This window comes from Agelaius phoeniceus, chromosome 10 (genome assembly GCF_051311805.1).
Source record: "Agelaius phoeniceus isolate bAgePho1 chromosome 10, bAgePho1.hap1, whole genome shotgun sequence".
NCBI lineage: Eukaryota > Metazoa > Chordata > Aves > Passeriformes > Icteridae > Agelaius > Agelaius phoeniceus.
In genome coordinates, this window is record NC_135274.1 from 12,679,568 (window position 1) to 12,699,489 (window position 19,922).

At 37.0% G+C, this 19,922-nt stretch overlaps 1 protein-coding gene across 2 annotated transcripts in view; it reads right to left on the reverse strand.

Annotated features, from left to right (window-relative positions):
• Positions 1–1,150: 1,150 nt before the first annotated feature.
• Positions 1,151–19,922, reverse strand: part of ATR (ATR checkpoint kinase) — a 39,383-nt gene continuing 20,611 nt past the window's right edge. The window contains exons 26-47 of one of the 2 annotated variants that reach the window (XM_077183923.1): positions 18,936–19,073; positions 17,702–17,909; positions 17,058–17,236; positions 16,036–16,200; positions 15,600–15,691; positions 14,932–15,023; positions 14,373–14,550; positions 13,011–13,187; positions 12,465–12,624; positions 11,757–11,936; positions 10,312–10,454; positions 9,819–9,916; positions 8,489–8,718; positions 7,640–7,774; positions 6,825–7,025; positions 6,365–6,508; positions 5,559–5,709; positions 4,724–4,880; positions 4,446–4,599; positions 3,378–3,529; positions 3,026–3,131; positions 1,151–1,717 (exon numbers count right to left, since the gene is read on the reverse strand). In XM_077183923.1, the coding sequence (XP_077040038.1) occupies positions 1,544–1,717; positions 3,026–3,131; positions 3,378–3,529; positions 4,446–4,599; positions 4,724–4,880; positions 5,559–5,709; positions 6,365–6,508; positions 6,825–7,025; positions 7,640–7,774; positions 8,489–8,718; positions 9,819–9,916; positions 10,312–10,454; positions 11,757–11,936; positions 12,465–12,624; positions 13,011–13,187; positions 14,373–14,550; positions 14,932–15,023; positions 15,600–15,691; positions 16,036–16,200; positions 17,058–17,236; positions 17,702–17,909; positions 18,936–19,073 (3,414 nt within the window). In that variant the 3' untranslated portion in view covers positions 1,151–1,543. Of the gene's footprint in view, positions 1,718–3,025; positions 3,132–3,377; positions 3,530–4,445; positions 4,600–4,723; positions 4,881–5,558; positions 5,710–6,364; positions 6,509–6,824; positions 7,026–7,639; positions 7,775–8,488; positions 8,722–9,818; positions 9,917–10,311; positions 10,455–11,756; positions 11,937–12,464; positions 12,625–13,010; positions 13,188–14,372; positions 14,551–14,931; positions 15,024–15,599; positions 15,692–16,035; positions 16,201–17,057; positions 17,237–17,701; positions 17,910–18,935; positions 19,074–19,922 lie in introns of both variants that reach the window. The other variant, XM_077183922.1, reaches the window with a different exon arrangement.

Sequence of the window (19,922 nt, forward strand, 5' to 3'; positions counted from 1 at the left end):
GAGCGGGGCGGGCCCGGCCGGGCCGGGGCGGGGCGGGAGTGGGGCGGGCCCGGGCCGGCTCCCACCCCTCGGCCGCCTCACCGCCGCCCCCGGCACGCAGGGCCTGGAGCGCGGCGAACACGCGGGACCCCCGTGCCCCTGCCCTGCCCCAGCCCGGGCCCCGTCCCCCCGCCCCGGGCAGCAGATCTGCTCCCCGCGCGGTGGCAACGCCCGCTGCCAACAGCTCCCGGGCGGCTCAGTGCGCTCCCATAAACTGATAAAGCCTGGGAAAAACAACAGAACGTCAGCACTCAAACACAACACCGGAAAAGAGCACTGTATGTTCCAAATATTTTACTAGGAAAACTCGTCACGTTTATGGGACAGTGACAACACTTCTAGATTACCCGCTAGATAGACAGAGAAACAAACGCCCTAGAAGCAGTTGCAGACCTATTATTTTACTTTCCCAAACCTCTGGATTTCAGCTGAACAGAAGAAACAGTCGAGTGTCACACCACCGTGTGAGCCTGTGTTCAAAATCTAACAGCATTCTTTGTCTCAGAATAGCAGAAAGAAAACCACTGTACAAAAATTCTAATGATATCCTACTGTAGGTTTAAAGGGTATAATTTTTCCCTATTTCCCCCTGCCCCTCATTTCCCTACAATTTGGATGCCTAGAAAGCAAGCACTTATGTAAGACAGCATTTGCCTTTCAACCATATTTTAGTCTACCCTCTGTGCTAAAACACCTTTTCTGACATGGATTCTGACAAACACCCCCTAGAGCCGTGCTTTTTCCAGGGGACGAACAGGGGCTGTGCAAGGCTCTCAGGAGCCTACAGGGATGTTACAGTCACAGCTCCAACCACCTGCCTGGACTCACAGCCACACTGCCGGGGCCCTCCAGCTCCCAGCTTTGTGCCGTGTCCTTCAGGAGGCATTTTTAGCATTCGAGGGCTAAGGAAACAGGTTCAGAACATAGAACCACTTTACCAGTTTATTCATGCTAAGATTTAAGATCCCAAAAGCTTTCCTAGAGATAACCAGGCAACATGGAAGAAAGTTGAAGAAAAGTCTACTGCTGGAAAGAAATACTAATAATTTTTAGATATCCCTTCTGAATATGTGTACAAAAGTTGAAATAACAACTTTACATCCTATCAGTATTAAACTTCATTGTTTTATTTTCTAATCTAATCCAAATGAGAAACATGTTAACAAAATATACAGTACTTTATAGTGCATCTGTCAACATCATGAAAATCTTTCATATAGTCAGAGACTTGCAGAGCCTTGCATAGTCTAATTTTTAAGCAGTTCTTACGTACTGCCTTCTATGTTTGTACAAAAGGTTAAGTCCTAGCACCTTACACATCTGCATTCATAGCATCCTTGCAAGGGCACTGTACATTTTACACAAAATTTGGAAGACCATAAACCTGTTCTTCTGCTTGCAGCCAAAAATCAACAGAAGTAACCAGGTACCACTGATTGATTCCTTCCCAACAATATTATAGGTACAGCACTTGTGGGTGGTACGATTCCAAAGGGAACAAATATCACATATATGGAGCCCAGCCCATGTACATCTGGCAGAGCAGGTTGTCATCACTTGCTTCTTGAATGAGGTAGTGAACATGCCCTTCAATAGATAAAGGTAATCCTTTGATTCTGTTTCTAGTCTTAATGACACCTTGCAGCCGTTGCTCTATATCAAGGACATGGGTTTTGGCCTGGAAGGAAGAAAAAAAAAAAATTGGTACTATTCATGAACTTCCACTTCTCAAAATAAAACAAATATTTCTGAGGATGTGTTTAAAATCATATTATAATTTAATACAAAATCCAAATGCCTATACCAGCTACGTTGAAAACAAAGGCTACTCACTTTTAAGAACAATTCTCTAGAATGGATATATTATTGGTCAAGCTATAACTTTTGCCTTACATTTTTACAGTTTAAAGTTACCAAAGGAGACTGAAAGAGCTATATAAATATATTTGGGAATTGTTAGAAAACTTTATTGCATATAATTAATTTCAAATAGACGCAACATTTTATTAGCCTTGTTCCTGGAATGCTGGATAAAATTTAAGTCTGGAAAATTTAGGTCAAAATTTGAGCATCTCAAAATGAGCTGTTCCAAGGCCCACTGGAGTTGCTAGTTCATACCAATTCCACTCACACATTTTCTTTTAAAGCTCAAGCATAACATTGGCACTCCTCCAGAAAAAGCAGTTAATATATACAATTATGTGGGTGGTCTTGTAAAAGAAAATTCTTGTAAAAGAATGCAGACACGGCCTGGTAAGTAACTGTTTGAAGACCAGGAGATTTTCTGTGCTGAAATAGACCATGTAAGTTTTTTGTTGTCATACAGTTTCAGTGATGCACTTTTTCCTTATCTTAGCTGTTGTGTTTGTCAGTGCTCCCTAAGTATTGTCTGCTATTACACATTTATTTTCATTAAATAGTCCTTAAAAAAACTAGAAAGGGACAAATCAGAAATTTTGCACAGAGGGAAGATAATAAAAATTAAGCTATACTTTGGATGAATAACACAGTCTTCAGCAGCAGCTAATAAAGGAACGGTAAGAAATCCTAATTTTCATCACATAATTATTTATATGTACCAAGGCACATATTTATTCAATAATAAACATCCACTCAGGAAAAGCATAAAAATACACATGGAAAGGACTCCAGATATTACCATCACTGTAAATCTGGAGGACTCTGCAAGTGAGGAGATGCAACAAGATCCATTGCTTCTGCTGATATTGTCCTTGATTTACTAACACCAACAAGAGAATTAGAGTCTTTTTTGTTTGGTTCTTTAGTAGATAAATTACATTTTTTATCAGTTTAAAAGAATCTGTTTATAGATAAAAATTATGAACAGAGAGATAATAAAGAACAACCAGAGAAATTTTTAAATGGAAGAAAAAAAAAGGAAGTTTCAATTAGGAAATATGTAATTCGTAACAATAATGGACATTTGACATTTGAATACTTTAGGTTGTGTTTGTTTTAAACTCACCTTTTCATTGACAACTTCTCCAGTTTCATTCACCTGGGCCTTTGTATTCCCTTTAACAGGCTTACTCCATTCCACAAGAGGATCATGGAGAAAAGTCTTTAAGACACTAAATTAAAAAAAATATTAGAAAAGGATATGATACATAAAATACATTTAATTTTCAAAACACAAACACTATCAGGAGCCTGTAGTTAGTGCTGGATATTTCTACTGCTTTATATTTAGCTGCATGCCATGGTGAGAGTGACAGGCACATGCAGGACAGGCACATGCTTGAACTGGCACATCCCCAGTTGCACAGCCTTAGACTACAGTCAGCTTTGAGGAGTTTGCACAAAAGCAGTGGCCTTACCTCATCAGAGGCTCCCTCTGGTCTCGCATCAGCCTCAGGGTGACTTCACAGGCCCTTCGGAAGAGACCCTCGGTTCCCATGGGGCCCATGCCGTTAACCATGTTGTGCGTGAGGCGGAAAGGAACGATTTCCGGAACTTCAAAAGTTTCTCCCTTTACATTGAGAAAAAAAGGGACGTCCTAAGTGTTTTAAGCATTATTAAAGAGTAACATTTGCACTGGCTTTAGGTTTTTTCCTCCATCTTTGTCAGTGGCAGCTCCTGAGCTGGCAAGAGATGTTTGCTCAGCTCAGAGTCCTACTCAGATAAGGGGAAATTACAATGAGTAAAAGATAACCTCTTTTGTCCAAATAACCTCTTTTTCCCTGTTTGAACACACTAATATAAGGTCTAAACTTTTGTTCTTAAATATATATTTATGCTCTGTAGTCTCATGCAAAATGCTAACATTTCTTTTACAATATGCAAGTTAGCTTAAAAACATTTTAAAAAATTGTTATATAGGACAATTTAGACTTACTAAAAAGAAACCAGAAGAAATAATCTAACAATATTTCTACCTCACGTATCAGAATTAAAAAAGCCTTATGTCCCACCCCAAAAACATCTTTCAAATCTCCAAATCCCAATCTGGCCACGATTTCTGCTGTTTATTTTACAGAACTGTTGGAATTTTTGTGCTGAATTTGTGTGAGAGAGAACAAGAAATTCTCCACAGCAGCAGAATTCTGAATGTAGCAATTACAGTTTTGTTTGGAGGGTGACAGTGGAGAGAGGAGAGTCACAAAATATGAACAGTCTAAAATTTGGGCTGTTCCAGTGTATCCACATCAGGTCATGGGATACTGGCTAAATCAAAAAGGTGGTTTTCATTGAATGCAGCAAACAGAACTATCACAGCCTCTTTACGTATCCCAGGCTTTTTTGGGATATAAATCCAAGACAAAGTGAGACAAAGAACACAATAGATATGTTAAAGTAAAAACTTGGAAAAAACCTCGAGACAGCAGAAATTTATAACTTACATGCATATAATATCCAGAGCACATTGAGCAAGTGGCATTTCTCACCTTATTGAAAAGGCAGTTGAAATCCACGTGCACACACTCCCCAGTGAAGGAGTCAAACAAGATGTTCTCGCCGTGACGGTCGCCCAGCCCCAGGATGTAGCCCACCATGGACATGACGGCAACGGAGCGGCAGTAGGCTGACCTGCTGTTGTACCTGGAGACACAGCAGCAGCTCTGAGGCACTGCTCACCTCTGCTGGCCTCATCCTGCACTGCCATTAACTCCTAGGGAAATACACAAACTAAATGTTCCTGAGCTCACCCAGCCCAGTCACTCACCATGAAGTAGGGTCAGGAAATGTTCTAAGAAACCATTCATGAAAGAGAGGAGGGTGACGAGGCAGAAGGACCTCTTTGAACATTTTCAGCTTTTCAGCCAAAGGTGCTGACTTTGGAAGCATGTGCTGCCGCAGTTCTTTCCCAGTCATATAGATACCTGCAACAGACTTCCTCAGTTAGGGAGAAGAAATCCCCAAATACAAAACCTTACATGTACTATTACAGTATGGTAATTTAAAGAAAATAAATGTCTCCATAAAGTTGAAATAAATGATCAAATGAAAAATAATCTATAAACCATGTTGGTTGTGGGGTACAGGGAAGTTTTTCCTCAAACTTCTATTGCGCTGATCAGAAAGCTGCTTTGTTAACAAGAAATTCAAAAGAAATCTGATATTTTCTCTGTAAAGCTGCTGTATTCCTAACCTTGATTCAATTGTATATTATCTTAATTATCTCACATAAATGTAACAAAAATGAAAAATAGCAAATCAAATCTAGAGAAAAAATTCACAGTATTTTTTATTATTCAGTGCTGCACATCCCCATGCTGCTGAAACAATTTACATCACTGTATGTAGGAAAGTATCAAGATGCCTGTGGTATCAGTACTTGTAAGGAACTTGTTCATTCCAAGCTCCAACTCCCTTCCATTTAAGAGCAAAAGTCTACCACACATATGAATAATAATACATTGCTGATAGATAAAAATACATGTGACTACATCTTCCTAGAATTTAGCCTGACTCCTGCAATTTGCTTAATTTCCTTAAAAAGATACAAGCCCATTAAAAATATCTAAAAACTTTTACTATATTCTAATGTATTTCTTTACCTTTTTCCTTATAAAGTTTTATCAGGATATTTCTTAGACCAGAAGTGTTATTCACCCACTCAATTATGCCACATTCATCATTTAATGGAATCACTGCGTAGGTGCGGATGTGGAGCTCTCGCCTACGGGACTCTGCATCTTTTCTTAAGCACTATTCACAAAAGGAAAATGAGATTAACACTCAACACAGATAGGATCAAAATGGATCTATAGCATTTACATTCTATCTATAACTACTTTCTAATCACACAATCTAGAATTTACAAATCTAAGCTTCACAATCTGCAGTAGGTCAAATGAATGCAAGATGTCCATCTGTTTGCCAAAGTAAATTTAAAAAAGAGGATTTTGCAATAAAATAGTCAAATTGTATAACCTGTACATAGCTTAAATCCCTTAAAAGCAATATTTGAAATAAATCTTTTAGTGTTTCAGAGATGCTGTAATTTGCTTTAACCTCACAGAAGACATGGCACCTTAACCACATTGCTGAAAAGCAAAACAGAACTAAAATAAGAGGAATGGCAACACTTCAGTACGAAAAAATTAATTTACCTGTGTTTTATAAAATATATTAGAAATTACTAAATAAGAAATATTAAGCTTGACAGCAGAAAGTCTGCAGATACTTATTTATTGTAAATAACCTGTCCTGTATATTGTAATTTGTTATTGTTTTCACAAGCCTGTTAGAAGTCATACAGTATCAATTGCTACTGTTTTTTTGCTAAAGCTAAATTGGATTTTTTGTTAGCTCAGTGTTCTGTTCTGGTCAGTAATGCACCTGATTGTCTCATTCATCAAACCTTATTAATAAGGGAGTTGAATTCCATGAGCCGACAGTCTTTTCTCAGATCATCTTTTGGCTTGCACATCATAATGTAAGATTTCCCATCTGAACCTTTCAAGGTGATCTTTTTTGGCTTTTGAAGTGAGGCAAGAATTTCCACCTAAAGAAAAATGAACTTCTTTAGTAACATCTGTATCAGATTATCCAAAATAAAGTGCGTAATTGTAATAAACCACTGCAACCAACTGTGTTAGCACTTCCAGGGTGCTGCAGCACATGAACCTCAGACCAAATCTTTATCTGATGCCAAGGGGCCACACCTCCCCTCAGGCTGCTGTGACAGAAACCACTCACCTTCCACAGAAGTAATTATGGAATTTCCTGCTTCCTCCTCCCATTTCTAGAGAACAGAGATGTATTTGCAGCTATGTTTGCTGAACATGAAGTGAAAAAGCAGGTGACAAGTAGAGCCTTACCGCATCATCAAAGCCTGCAATGTAGGCCCAGCAGCCAGGGAAAGGGTCATGGTTAGCATGGGTACCAGGAATGGAGGGAAGAGTTGGTATCATTACAGATTGTAAGGGAATGAGAATTTCACTGAAGGTGTGCTCTTCTACTAATCTTTTCAGTGTTTTGAAATGAATACTCATGCTTAATGTTGAGTTGTTTCCATCAACCTTGGAAAAAAAAGATGACCAAAGTTAGAAATAACCTTTAAAGTTAACAAACACTTAAAATAATACTGGCCTTTCATATTAACTAATAAATGGACTAGATTAATAAATCCTGATTGTAATAAGAACAGCAAGCTACATTTCAAATTAAATAATCAAGAAGTAAATATATCTGGCTGATATGACAGACTTATTTTTCACTTTGAATATCAATACAGAATAATGAAAGAATTCATTTAGTTCTACCTTTATTATCAAGTTGATTTATTCATAAAAGTACAACCACCCTATTTTTAAAGTAAAACTCTGGAAATTAATGGGCATGAATGATATGTGAAAGTACAAAACAATGTGAAGTCCATGCACTGTTAAACAAGCCATTATGTACTGTAATATTTTATAGTGTACTCAATTTAGAGCTATTTTAAATGTTTTACAATTTTGTGCGTTTTCTGTTAAACATTAAGAATTAATGATTATAATTGGTCTATTATTATTCATGTAATAAATTATGATATTATTATGAATTGGCTAATGAAAGCAACCAGAAGCAGCTTTTGCATGACATTCTTGACTAATCCTACAACATGCACTCATTTGTTTATTTCTGTCGGTACCGGTTTGTTGCAGAGTTCCAGCAGCTTGTCCGTAAGGCGTGTGGCATCTCCAACAAATTTTGCTAAAGATTCCTTCATGTGAATAGCTCTGTTTAGAATTTCCTTACATCTATTGACTCGCATAGGGTAAGAGGACTGAAAAAAAAAGGAAAGTTAAAATTTATTAAACAAAGAGATGAAGAATCCCCCCCAGTAATTAATATTCTTTCCTTATTCCTTATCGTATTTAATGTCTGGAAAAGGATTGATTGAAATGGAAAAGTTTCAATTGAAAAGCTGAAGTGGTACTGTTGCATGTGTGGGGGTTACTTCTGAAACCATTCTTGGGAGTCCCCCAACATAAAGGCCAATATTCAAGAATATGTCAGTGTATCCTGAATGTTATTTCACCATCCTCAAGAAACAGCATGCAGCCCACTTCCCAGTCTGCTTTGGAATGACCTTACTGCTAGGTAATTACTTGTACAGCTATCTACTAAGTTGATTCTTTGATTATAGGACTGAAAGTATTATAACACAATTTGTAAATGCAACAAAATCTGTTGCCCATAACTACACAATTCATCAGCTATTTGTTATTCAAATTTCCTTTCCTAATACACCATACAAGAAGTTTGGATGCATATTAGCATTCCAATTTGGAACATTTAAACTGTAATATCTGAATTAAGACTGCAATAAAATAATTTGCAGTGATGGCACTGATATCCTCTTCTACAACACTGTATCACAACAAATGAGCCTCTCAAATCCTTCTTATCAGCTTAGAGTGAAATGGGTTATATTTACATTTCTGAGAAAAACAGTTTTGTAAACTCAATAAAGGTGTAGCTATATATATCAAGGTACCTTGGACACAGCAGTCATCATCCACATTGCTTGTTGTGGATAGGCTAAAAACACCTTAGCAACAATCACCATCAGAACTGCAAAGACTTCATCGTGAGAATGGCAGATTCGGGAGATGAGCTGAGAAAAGGCTGTCAGGAACTGGTAAGGTGCCAGGTGATTTGTGTGCTCTGTAATCACCTTGTTTATTTTAGCCAGATCATTCTTCATTTGAACACGTTCTGAACGACCTGCTGAAAAATGAAAAGACCATATTCCTGGTTTTCCCCACTGGAAATGCAAAGTCATTTAAATCAAGGCTATAGAATAATATTTTGTTGGCAATTTCATAAGCCAAAAAAAATTGAAGGCAACTAAAAATTGAAGGCAACTAAAAAGCTCCACCCGTAAAATTCTTTTTAACACAGCATACAGGACTGAATACATACGCTATTTAACTAAGCAGAATACCAGGAAATTAAGTCTCCTTACACTCTTAAAATGACTTCTGTAAAATGATACAGTGGCATAGAACAGGCTAAAAACCACTCCATGTATTTGCCTGAGAAAAGGATTCCAATGTTCTTTAGTTGACAGGAAATGAAGAAAGTCTTTCCATGGGATGAAATCAGCACATCTGCTCCTATCTCCACCCCTGTCCCTGAGGACCCAGCTTGAGTTTCACACCAGCACCTCAGAGTGCAGGATCTGATGAGCCTGCAGCCAACAGTTGACCTAAGTGTGTAGAATGAGGACAAGATCAAGGAGCACAACTGTCTGCTTCACTCCACACCTGCAAGCAGTATTTGCAATTTTCATTTGTACCAGAATCTCCCACCCAAAGTGCATCTGTGGTGTTAGTTTCTCATGCCTTCATGATGCTGCCTAAAAGATTTTTCCCCTTTTGTTTCAGTAAAATGAGGTGGAAAATTTCAGTAAAATTTCTTCAAAGACTGGAACCAAAACAAATTGAAAAAAAAAAAAAACCCAAGGCCTAACACTTTACTGTAGCAAGTACATACAAAACTGTTACTAACCACTCCTGAGGCACCCTAAAAGTGGTGACCAGGGACATGCAAGGATTTTCTCTGTATCTAATGCCTTCAGTTACCCAAGGAACTATGTTGTCTCACTATATACTTGAAAAAATTCTGGAAGATTTAATTAAAATAATTAATATTCTCCTGCATATTAACATCCTGTATTTTACAAGAATAGTAGTACTTTCTTGTTTCCATATAACCTCAGGCAATAAATATAAATGAAGAATTGTAAGTATACTTCACTGTTCTTTAAATCATCTATTCAAAAGAATGACATGGGAACTATGTACTGGGAAAAAATGTTCTACCTTTATCACATTCATATGCTTTTGCTCCAAAGTCCAGCCATAAAGACAGCATTCTTGGCATTGACTGATAAATGAATTGGTTTCCATACTGTAGAGACCTGTGATTAAATGTTTAAATCAAAGAATTATATATATTAGAAGTAATACAAATTTTACATTCTCATTTGTTTAATATTCCATTCTAACTTTAGAAATTTATGTCAGCATTTTAATGCATTGGCAACAACCAAAAATATACAAAAGGTTTGTGTTTATTACTCAAAGCCACAGATTAAATAATTAACTGTCTGACAAAAGACACAATTGGTTAGTCAGAAGTAAAATTAATTAGGTATGAAAAAAAAAGGAAGCATGTAGTACTTTGTTTTATAAGAGTGCAGAAAAATTGGAGTCAGTCTGAATTGGTGAAAGACAATCTATTCCTACAGAAATGTTTTTTTCCCCAGGATAATTTTCATCCTTTTACAGAAAGTAAGCAAAGTTCCCCTCTAACCTCCCAAAGTGATGAACTATGTATCTAATCAGATCTCCTTGTTTTTCCATCTTGTTGTCAGTTACCATTGGCATTAATTTATCATAGTATTTTGCAAGATAAAAATGTCCATCTTCCCATTCTGGTAAGAAAACTGTAACATCCTGCAACATCAAAATGAGACAATTAGTTCTGAGAGGATGCTACCTTAAAAATAATAAATAGAAATAAATCTTTTCAAGAAACAATCTTGTATTAGTTATGTTGTGCAGAGTACGTGCAAAATAGTTATTAATTGTTAACCCTGTAACTCCAAAAATGCTAATTTTGCCTCAAGATAATTGCCTCTACAAACCAGAAGTCCATTTTCAAAATACATTTTGGTTTTGGAGACACAATTCAAGATAAGGGAATCCTGAACTAGGGAAGATCATACTTTCTTTAAAATCAGGTTCCTGATCCTAAGAACTCAGTACTGGGTTTCTCAGACCTTTCTGAAAAGTGAAACAGTATCATGTTAACAGTTGGACTCTGTCATCTTCCTGACCTTAATGAATCTATGATTCCATATTTTTCACATTTCTCTTTTCCTTCTCAATCATGATGTTTGAAAGAAAAACAAAAAATTGTGTGACATGTATTAGAAAAGAAATAATTGGTGAGAGGGACATTCCTTATCTAATAATACTGGCTTCTTTTCTGTGCCAATACTTAGCAGAGAGTACTGAGTGGTAGTGTTTTCATGGAATCCACTGAAATTTCATTTGTTTATATTATTTCAACCTTCATTTGATTTGATACATTTACATTTTTCTCTAAATGACTTTTGCAGAAGTATGTTATCTAGTAAGACAGTAAATATTAGCAGCATCAAATGCCAGAACTTGGACAGGAGACATGCTGCTTTTAAGGAAGCATAAACATCTGCATCTCCTACTGTTTTAGAAGGCAACATTAACCAATGCCAAAAAGTGTTCCACAGGCATCACAAGATGAAGCATGCAGTGCTGCCTTGTTTAAGAAGATCATACCAGTTGTCCCTTTTCCTAGTTCTTCAGGGACTGGAAGCACATTTACATCACACTTACAAGTCACTACCAGAGAGAGAAAAAACACTGAAGAGTAGTGCAATGGATCACCAAGTCAACTCTGAGTATTTGGAGTAGTCCATTTTAGTGAGGAATTCTAATCTGTGCAAGCATGAGAAAAAAGCCATACTTCTGTAACTTGTTTATTTTAAAAGAATAATATGAACTGTAGTCTCTCCTGTACTGATGTGTTACATTAAAGTTGGTTGAGACAGGTAAATCTTTACAAGAAGAACTGCTTCCCTTCTACAGTGGATGCACTGTTTAATCCCATTTATGTTATACTTGGTAGACACTATGAGAGCAGAACAACAGCTTACTTAAGGAATACATTATTATTCAAGCTCCAGCCTTGTTAACAGTAGTATTCCAAATTACCTTATACTTTTTCATGACTGCATTGCTTTCAAAGTTAGCAGTTTCTTCCATAAATCTGCCCACCAGCAGCATTGCCCGACCATGGATGAGCTGATTTTTGCTACTGCAGGGTGCTTTATTTTCAGGGAAGCATAACTCAACTCCCTTCTGGAGAACAATTAGTGCTTCATGAACTTCACCCTAAGGGAAAGACAGAAAACATTTTATATCCTTTAAATAAGAGAGATGCAAAACTTCCCTCTTAGAGTTGTTATTAAGGCAAAGTTGTGTCCCCAGATGTGTTCTAGGCCATTCTGGCTGTGGTAACTGAATATTATTAACTTCAAATGCTTCTTGTATTTCCTTGTTATCTCAGCATTGTTGTGCCTTTAGGTGTACCACAGCAATTTCTCTCATGTTTGCTGCCTACTGCTATTAGTTAAAAAGAAACAAATTAAGAATAGGTCTACTATTAAAATAATGTCAATTTGCCTGGGCTGCATTGGCAGAGACAGGTAATCCACCAGTTTTATACCAGGGTGCCAGGAAGGTCAATGGATACAGAACAGGGCTGACCAGCACCTGGAGGATCAGCTGCAATGTGCTGATAGTCCCAGCTGACATATCTTGTTTTACACATGCTGATTGTGTGCCTTTTTTTCTTGAAGAAAATTAAAAATTTTATTTTCTTGCATGTAGAAAACTAAATTCCATTTTTATTTTCCTTACCTTGGACCAGAGCCACTTTGCTCTTTCCACATAAAGTTCTGAGAGTGTTGATTCCCCAGCATTGAGCAGAGCATTATAGGCAGTCTGGTGATGCCCAGCTTTCCTTGCAACTCTGGCACTCTGGAGCCAACACTGTCCAACAAGCTCACTGTAATCCTGGCTGCAGGGACATTTTTGCAAAAAAATAAAACATTTCTGTTTTGAATGCTACTTTAAAATCTGAAGTAAAAATCAACGTGTTGAAACACAAGTTGAACTTCTCAAGAAGTTATATACTACATAATGATAATTTAAAACTATTTTAATACATTTGTTTCACCCTTTTTTCCATTTAGGACTAGAAATAAGTACACTTTCTCCCTGTTTCTTGCTTCTCTTTCCTTTAGACACTGCTTCTCCTCCTTATTTTGAAGGTACATAATATTGGAGGACTGCTTTTGTTTAGAACAAATTCCCAGAGTTTTATCTTCTCTCTTCTAACATATATATGGAAACCCACAGTGTCACTGAGAATACAACACAGACAAGAAATAGTCATGTCCTCACCTTTTACTGAGACTAAGCAAAGCCCTTCTCAGTGCTAAAATGGGTTCTTTTGCTCTGTAGGAGTTTTGGGTCATTTCGATCCGAGCACACCAGTTCAGGGAATCTCTACTGTGGTCACCATCTGCTTGCTGAAACATTGGCCCAATGCTGTGTTCCAACTCACACAGCATATGCAACCTGTGTTAGCAAAATATAGGCAAGAAATTGGTGAGAACTGATTGCTTGCTGTTTGAGATACATGCAAATCTTACAAAGTTTTTGCAATTTTCTTTCTAAAATTTGGCCCTGCAAATAACGTCATCCAGTACAAAAATGTAGCAAAAGCAAGCACACAAAATCCAGGATTTATAAACTGATTCGTTTTTTCCTCAATATTCCTTTGTCAAGCTGCTGAACAGAGAGACAATGTAGATCACCCAGAAAGGAAGTCAATCTTTAGAAAGAATATTTCTATCTATTACTTTCAGCAACAATGTTTCAGAAAATCTGACATTTCCAACAAATCCCGTTTTAAAAGCAATATACTTTTACTTAAAGTGAAGTTATTCCATTTATTTAAAAATACCATTACTGTGAAAATCTGTCCCTGTAAAGATGGAAAGCTGAGTGGTTGTAAATGCCACAGTTCTCACTGGCAGAGAGAAGTGGCCACAAATGTAGTGGGTACATCTGACAGAGAAAAAGTGATCCTTGAAAGGCTCCCAAGTAGCCTGGATCAGTGCCTAAAGGAAACTACTTTGAAACACTTCTTTCTCAATCCCCAAACTTCATTTCCCAAACAACACTGCAGAAATTACCAACAGCAAATAGAATTAACAAGTAACTAAAACATGCACTTCAACTGGCTTCAGCCAGTATCTTGCCATAAGGATGCATTTACAGTGCAGAGGAAGTGTTGAGTGTTCTTATTCTAAAAGGCTACTCACTTTTTAGTCTACTGCAGCCAAATTAAAAGTTTAATAATAAAGAAAAGGGATGGGGTATGATTCCTACTGCTCTTTCTTGATAAAAAAGAGTGCTTTTCAGCCTCCATACAGATCAAAAGCAATGCTCTTAAGTTAATGGAGTTACTGGCCTATTTGTACTACTCCAAGCATGGAATTAAATTGCTGGTTTTTATTACTTGATGTTTACATTTGCTTGCTAGCTGATTTGGAAAGACCATACCACATAGTTTTATTGGGAATGTTTTCCATGGAGGATAAATATAAATTCTAATTAATCAAAGGTTTTCAGTTGGTTGAATATAAAAAAAAGGTGACAAAAAATGTACCATTTACTGCAGAAATGCAAAATTCTTGCTGCTGCATACTTGATTACATGGTTTGTGAATTTAAAAATAGTACCATGAAAATGAGAAACCTGATAATGTGTTCATATCCTCGCTGATAGGAGCCTCTTTCAAAGCTTGCTGCTGAGAGGGGCACAATCTGCTCTGCTCGAACAACCTTGAGCGTCTCGTAAAAAGCTGCTTCATTTTTCTTCTTGGCTGATAATAACAAATGTCCCAGTCTGACACTCCAAGTAGTGGACTTCACATCTTTGGGGAGAAAAAGAAGACTCTGCTTCTTTAGGCAGCTTAACCTGAACATGCTAATTTGTCTTAACATGCTACTGAAAAAAAACTTTTTCTCAGAACTAAGTAATTGCATGTTATTTACACCGTATAATTCAACTCCAAAATCCACCCAGACAGACAGACTCAAAAGATTTACACATTCAAAACTTCTGCTCAAAAACTACACAGGTAACAATCAAATTCAGTTACGAAATCCAGAACACAGTCAGAACCAACCTTCCTACCAGTGAAATCCAAACCAAATTAAAACAGCTGCCCCTTGATTCAAGATGATTAAACTAAAACATATAATTGTTCAGAAATGCAATTAAGTATTAGTACTTTTATGTAATGATAACTTACCTGAAGCCAAATAATTTTCCAGTAAATCCCACTGTGATAGTTTCCAGGCTGCTTCCACTCTGTAAGTGTTCAACTCAGATATCCATTCAGACCTATTAAAAGAAAACAAAGGCAATACAGTTTTGTGCTGTCTCCTCTCAGTATGTTAATCCTACATTACATTAGCAAGTTTTCTTTACATAAAACTTCTCTGACTTGAAAAGAGGCAAGATAAGCTTGCTTCTAAAGGAAGTCAGTAAAACCAAAGGACATGCACTGATAACAAATAAGATCTGTACAACATGATCCCACAAATACAACCTCCAAAGAGTGAATTTAACTTCTGTGGTACATCAAAAAGTACCAGCTTTTAATCTGTCTGCCTATTAGACTACAGAACACCAATGGAATCAGTGACGTGGGAAACAATGCAAAAATCCTATCTAAGAAATGAAAGCACATACCAACACTGCTCACAGTACAGGCAAGAACTGTGAACATTTCTGGACTTCCTGAAATCAATAATTTATAGATAAAGCACTCAAAGTTTTCTAGCTTCACACTGCTAATTCAATTATGTTTAATAAGCCTCAAATATTTGATAATGAGCAGAAATGGCTACTGAGGCAGAGATTTATACCAGAGCTTCATATTATTCAAATGAACTGTGTATTAGATGCTTACAGTACCTGTTTGCAAGCACTCCATTGACCTGAGTTATTACAGCAGATAACTGACCAAGGCCTAACATGGACTTCACTGCACCATGATAGTGAATGATCTAGAAAGAGGGAAAAAAACCAAAACAACAAATGAAAACCCTACATATACATTAATTAAACTCATGGCAATCTGAAGGAAGACATATGCTCATTTGGGTGCTTTTTAGAATATGAAAAGGCATAACTAATTGCACCATAAGATAAATGAACATTCAAAAAATCCAGTAAGAGATTTGTTTCAGTTCATAAGCCACTTCCAACAGCAATAGTTATTTAGCAACAGTAAACACTTAGATTCCTATTTCACTTAAATATTCTGAAGAAGTTTTTTTGCCTTAGTCATCTGTGAGCTAGTAAGATTAAAAATAATAATTATATTTATTACAAACGAAAAATAAGGTACCTGATCAGGTTCCAGTTGGATAGCCCTATCATAGCAGGCTGTTGCATCTCTTAACAAGCCAATACTTTCATGCTCAAGGATTTGTTCTTTGAGAGATGGCTCTGCCTTCCGAATGGCGCTCACCCCAGCCACTCCATCTGGCTCGTGCATGGCAGCGTACAATTTCTGTATGAAACAGAACTGGATGTGGCCATCAAAAACACTAAGGTATTTCACAGATAACCTGCAGAATCACAGAACTTCTTAAACATGGAGCACAGACTGCTCTGTAGGACTCATTGGCAATAATTTTTTATTGAAGATGTCAGTTTTGCCAGGCTCCTTCCAAAGTTGAGCCCTATTTCTTAGTATACAGTAATATTTATGATCTCATGCTATTGATAGACTACCACATGGACTTACCTGAAACCATCTGTATAAAGAGTAAAATAAATATCCTATTATTACATGATAGCATAAAGATGATTAGTTTTGGTGAAAAAGCAGCACACTAAGTTTTTTTCAAATTTGAAGTGTCCCTGACAAATATAAACCATAGGGAACCACAAACAGAATCATCCCACGGGTTAAAATACTTCTTAAAAATAATTTCTATAATTTGCAATACCTTTAGCATTGGCTCTTTTTCTACTTTAGAATAAGCCACCTGGAATTCCTTCCAATGTACTTGGTGCTATTTTTTGTTATTATAGTTAGCTGTATTTTCTGGCAAAAGGCACAGAGCCAACTTCAAAGCAATAAATGTTATCCTATCAACAAACCCACATTTAATTATTTTCAGGAATTTACAATCTTTTATTATACAATAGAAAGCTATTCATTCCTTTTCATATAAGAAGCATGCCAAGCAAGAGAACTTACTAAATATTGCTGAAACACAGATGACGAAACACTTGTATTTAACAAGTGCTCAAATAACTCTTTTCTTTTTCCCATCACAAAGAAGAATTTACCCAACCTTTACTTATCATACACATTTTCCTCTTAAAATAAAAAACGTAAACCAAAAAGAACTTCAGAACCTGAAGAAATCCAAGATGTTCCTGAATATTTTGTTTCTTTTCTGTTATAAATGATTCAAAGTGCATCACAGCCCTGGTGTAAGCCTTGGAACGAAAGGAAGCTACAGCCAGTGTGTCCTGGGGAATGAGGTCTAGAAAACGTGTCACATTTTGATATTCTCCATAGTCCTCACTTGATGCTGTTGGAAAAAAAGTATTACAAAGTTTGTCAATAACAATTTAGTGAGATAACTGTACTAATTACAGAACATGGTTTTCTCTTCTGTCAACAATAATTCATTTAAAACAATTCTGGTGAACTTTCTACATCTTGCAAGACAGCACAGAATACTATATATATAATATTATATACATAATATAATATTCTTTTAAGTTAAACAGAATGCTTACAAAACTAACAAAAAATTAACATTTCATTGTTCAAATTTTAAATCTGTATTTCTTGCAACAGTCATTCAGAACAATCCATTTGGGGTAGAAGGGGTGGAAATCACAATATAACATTAAGAAATCATAAAAGAGATTACATATTGTATTAATACAGCATTTATAAATAAATGGTCACAATGTGAAGCTGCAAACATAAATAAAATACTTCTTTGAATAATGGTAATGCCATTTAAAATGAAATAAGCATCTCTCACTTTTTAGATCACTTCTGTCTTTGCTAGACTTGCCAGCATTTTTCTCAGCAATGAGTGTTTGAAACTTATGTCTGGCCCACTGGGTGAGATGATCCAGCATGGAGAACACTGTCTGTGTGCTCAGCTGGCTCAGGTCAGATGCGCTGTCCTCCAGCCTCCTGCTGGACTGGTCATCGTGTGTCAGAACAGCCATGATCTCCATGTAGACCTACACACAGGTGAAAGACACCAGTGAAATGGCAAAGACTTGGCAAACCAAGCAGAAGCTGTTGGCAAGGGATTCCATACAGGGAGAAAACCTTGAGGTTTCAAGACACAACAAATGCTATTGCATCTCTTCTACAAATATAATACTTCAAGATTTGGTAAGAATAAAATTATCTACTGGTTACAAGATTACAGATCTACTTTTTTGCTTCTGTTTAAATAAATGCCCTGAGAAAATATCTGTTTCTGTTTGTTTTAGTCCATAAAACATGAGTTAACATAAATAACAGATGCTCACAGAGGAAAAATCATCACACGCCTCTACACACCCACAATATTTTAACACAAATATTTTAGCTGTGAAATTTCAAATTAATGGAATGTAAATTAGACTTTTCACTATCTTCTAATTCCTTTGTTTCACCCAAGTCATGCTTACAAAGATTCCTTGCAAACTTGCATCTCCCTGTACATACAGGTGCTGCTCCCAGTAAAAATGGCAGCACTTGGGCACATTCACTGACAGCTCAAGCAAACTGAAGGAAAGCAGGATGACTTCTCCCCCACCCCTGCTTTGCTGCAACACATCTATGAATCCTGCTCCCCATGAATCTGGCAGCTGAATAGTTTATCCACTGAAACTATAACTGTATCCAAAGGAGAGGAAAAAATTATGAGTGTGAATTATTGGAATTATACAAGTTCCATTTACTGGCTGTTTGTGTTGCACACTTCCTCTTTGTACCACTCCAGCTGTTGATGTTACTGCAGTCATGATTACCACATAATATCTCATCCTAGGCCCAGCTGATGGAAATCTGCAGAAAAGCAGTTCCAACACAAACTTGTATGAGTATATTCAAAACCCCGTCAGAACCTTTATATTATTATTTCTATTATTAATACACAAAAAAGGAGTTTAACATCTGAACAATTTATTCATATAGGCCTAGAGAGCTGAGCAGCTCTCATGAAGAACAGCTGCTGACCATTTCTGTGAAAAACACTACCATCTTATACATCTCACCTCTTGTTGATCCTCTTGACTGCATCCCAACAAGACATAGACAAGGATGTGTGGAAGCAGATAAATTGTCACTTTATAGTCATTTTTCATCATAATACTGCAGCAATCAAAGACTTTTCTGGCAAGATCATGTCGCACCTATGAAAAAAGCATTACTTCCAGGAGAAGCATCATTACAGAAGTGCAAATACATGAACAATCAATAGATTTCTTTTGTTGATGAACACAAATTCTAGTCCATCAACTAATTTTAAGATACCTGTCCTGTACAGAAGGTTCATCAGACTTAAATCTGCAATAGAAATACCAATAGATGGTAGCTACTATTACATGTAGCAACTGCTGCCAGCACAAAGACAGGTAAGCACTGCTTACATTTCTACTTATGACACAAGCAATGGGGAAGAAAGTGAGAGAATAGGAGTCTATTTTTAGGCTGGTAGGGATTTTGAAGGTTATGATGAATTTTCATTCCCAGAGGGAGGTGAGGCTTTCTGCTCCGGAATAGATGTAAATTGTCGCTGGGATTAGGCTGATTAGAGTTTTGACTGTGTTTCTGATTGTGCTGGGGGTATTTTTGAGATTATTGGATAGAAGGGGGAATAGGATGGGAGTGGAGAGGGTTAAGAGTATGAATGTATTTAGGACTAGTGACTAGACGTGCTGTCTACAGGAGCAGTATTGGCAATCCTGGCGGGCCTTACCCACGGATTCCCCCTATTTACTGGATACACACTCCAGTGTGTACTGGTATAAATCTGACCCTCTTCCCTCAGCACTTCCTAGGCCTGCCCAGCACGCCATGTGTTTTACACCACTGTGAACTTGCACTGGCTGTAGAAACAACCTTGAGGCTGGGAGTCTGCCACTACACTCAGCCTCTCTTCTGCCCTTAAAAGCCTGCAGAAAGTAGGATATTATGAAAACATTCAATTCTACTCTGTCTGAAAGAGGACAGTGCAGTTACTGAGCTATTGTAATTCAATT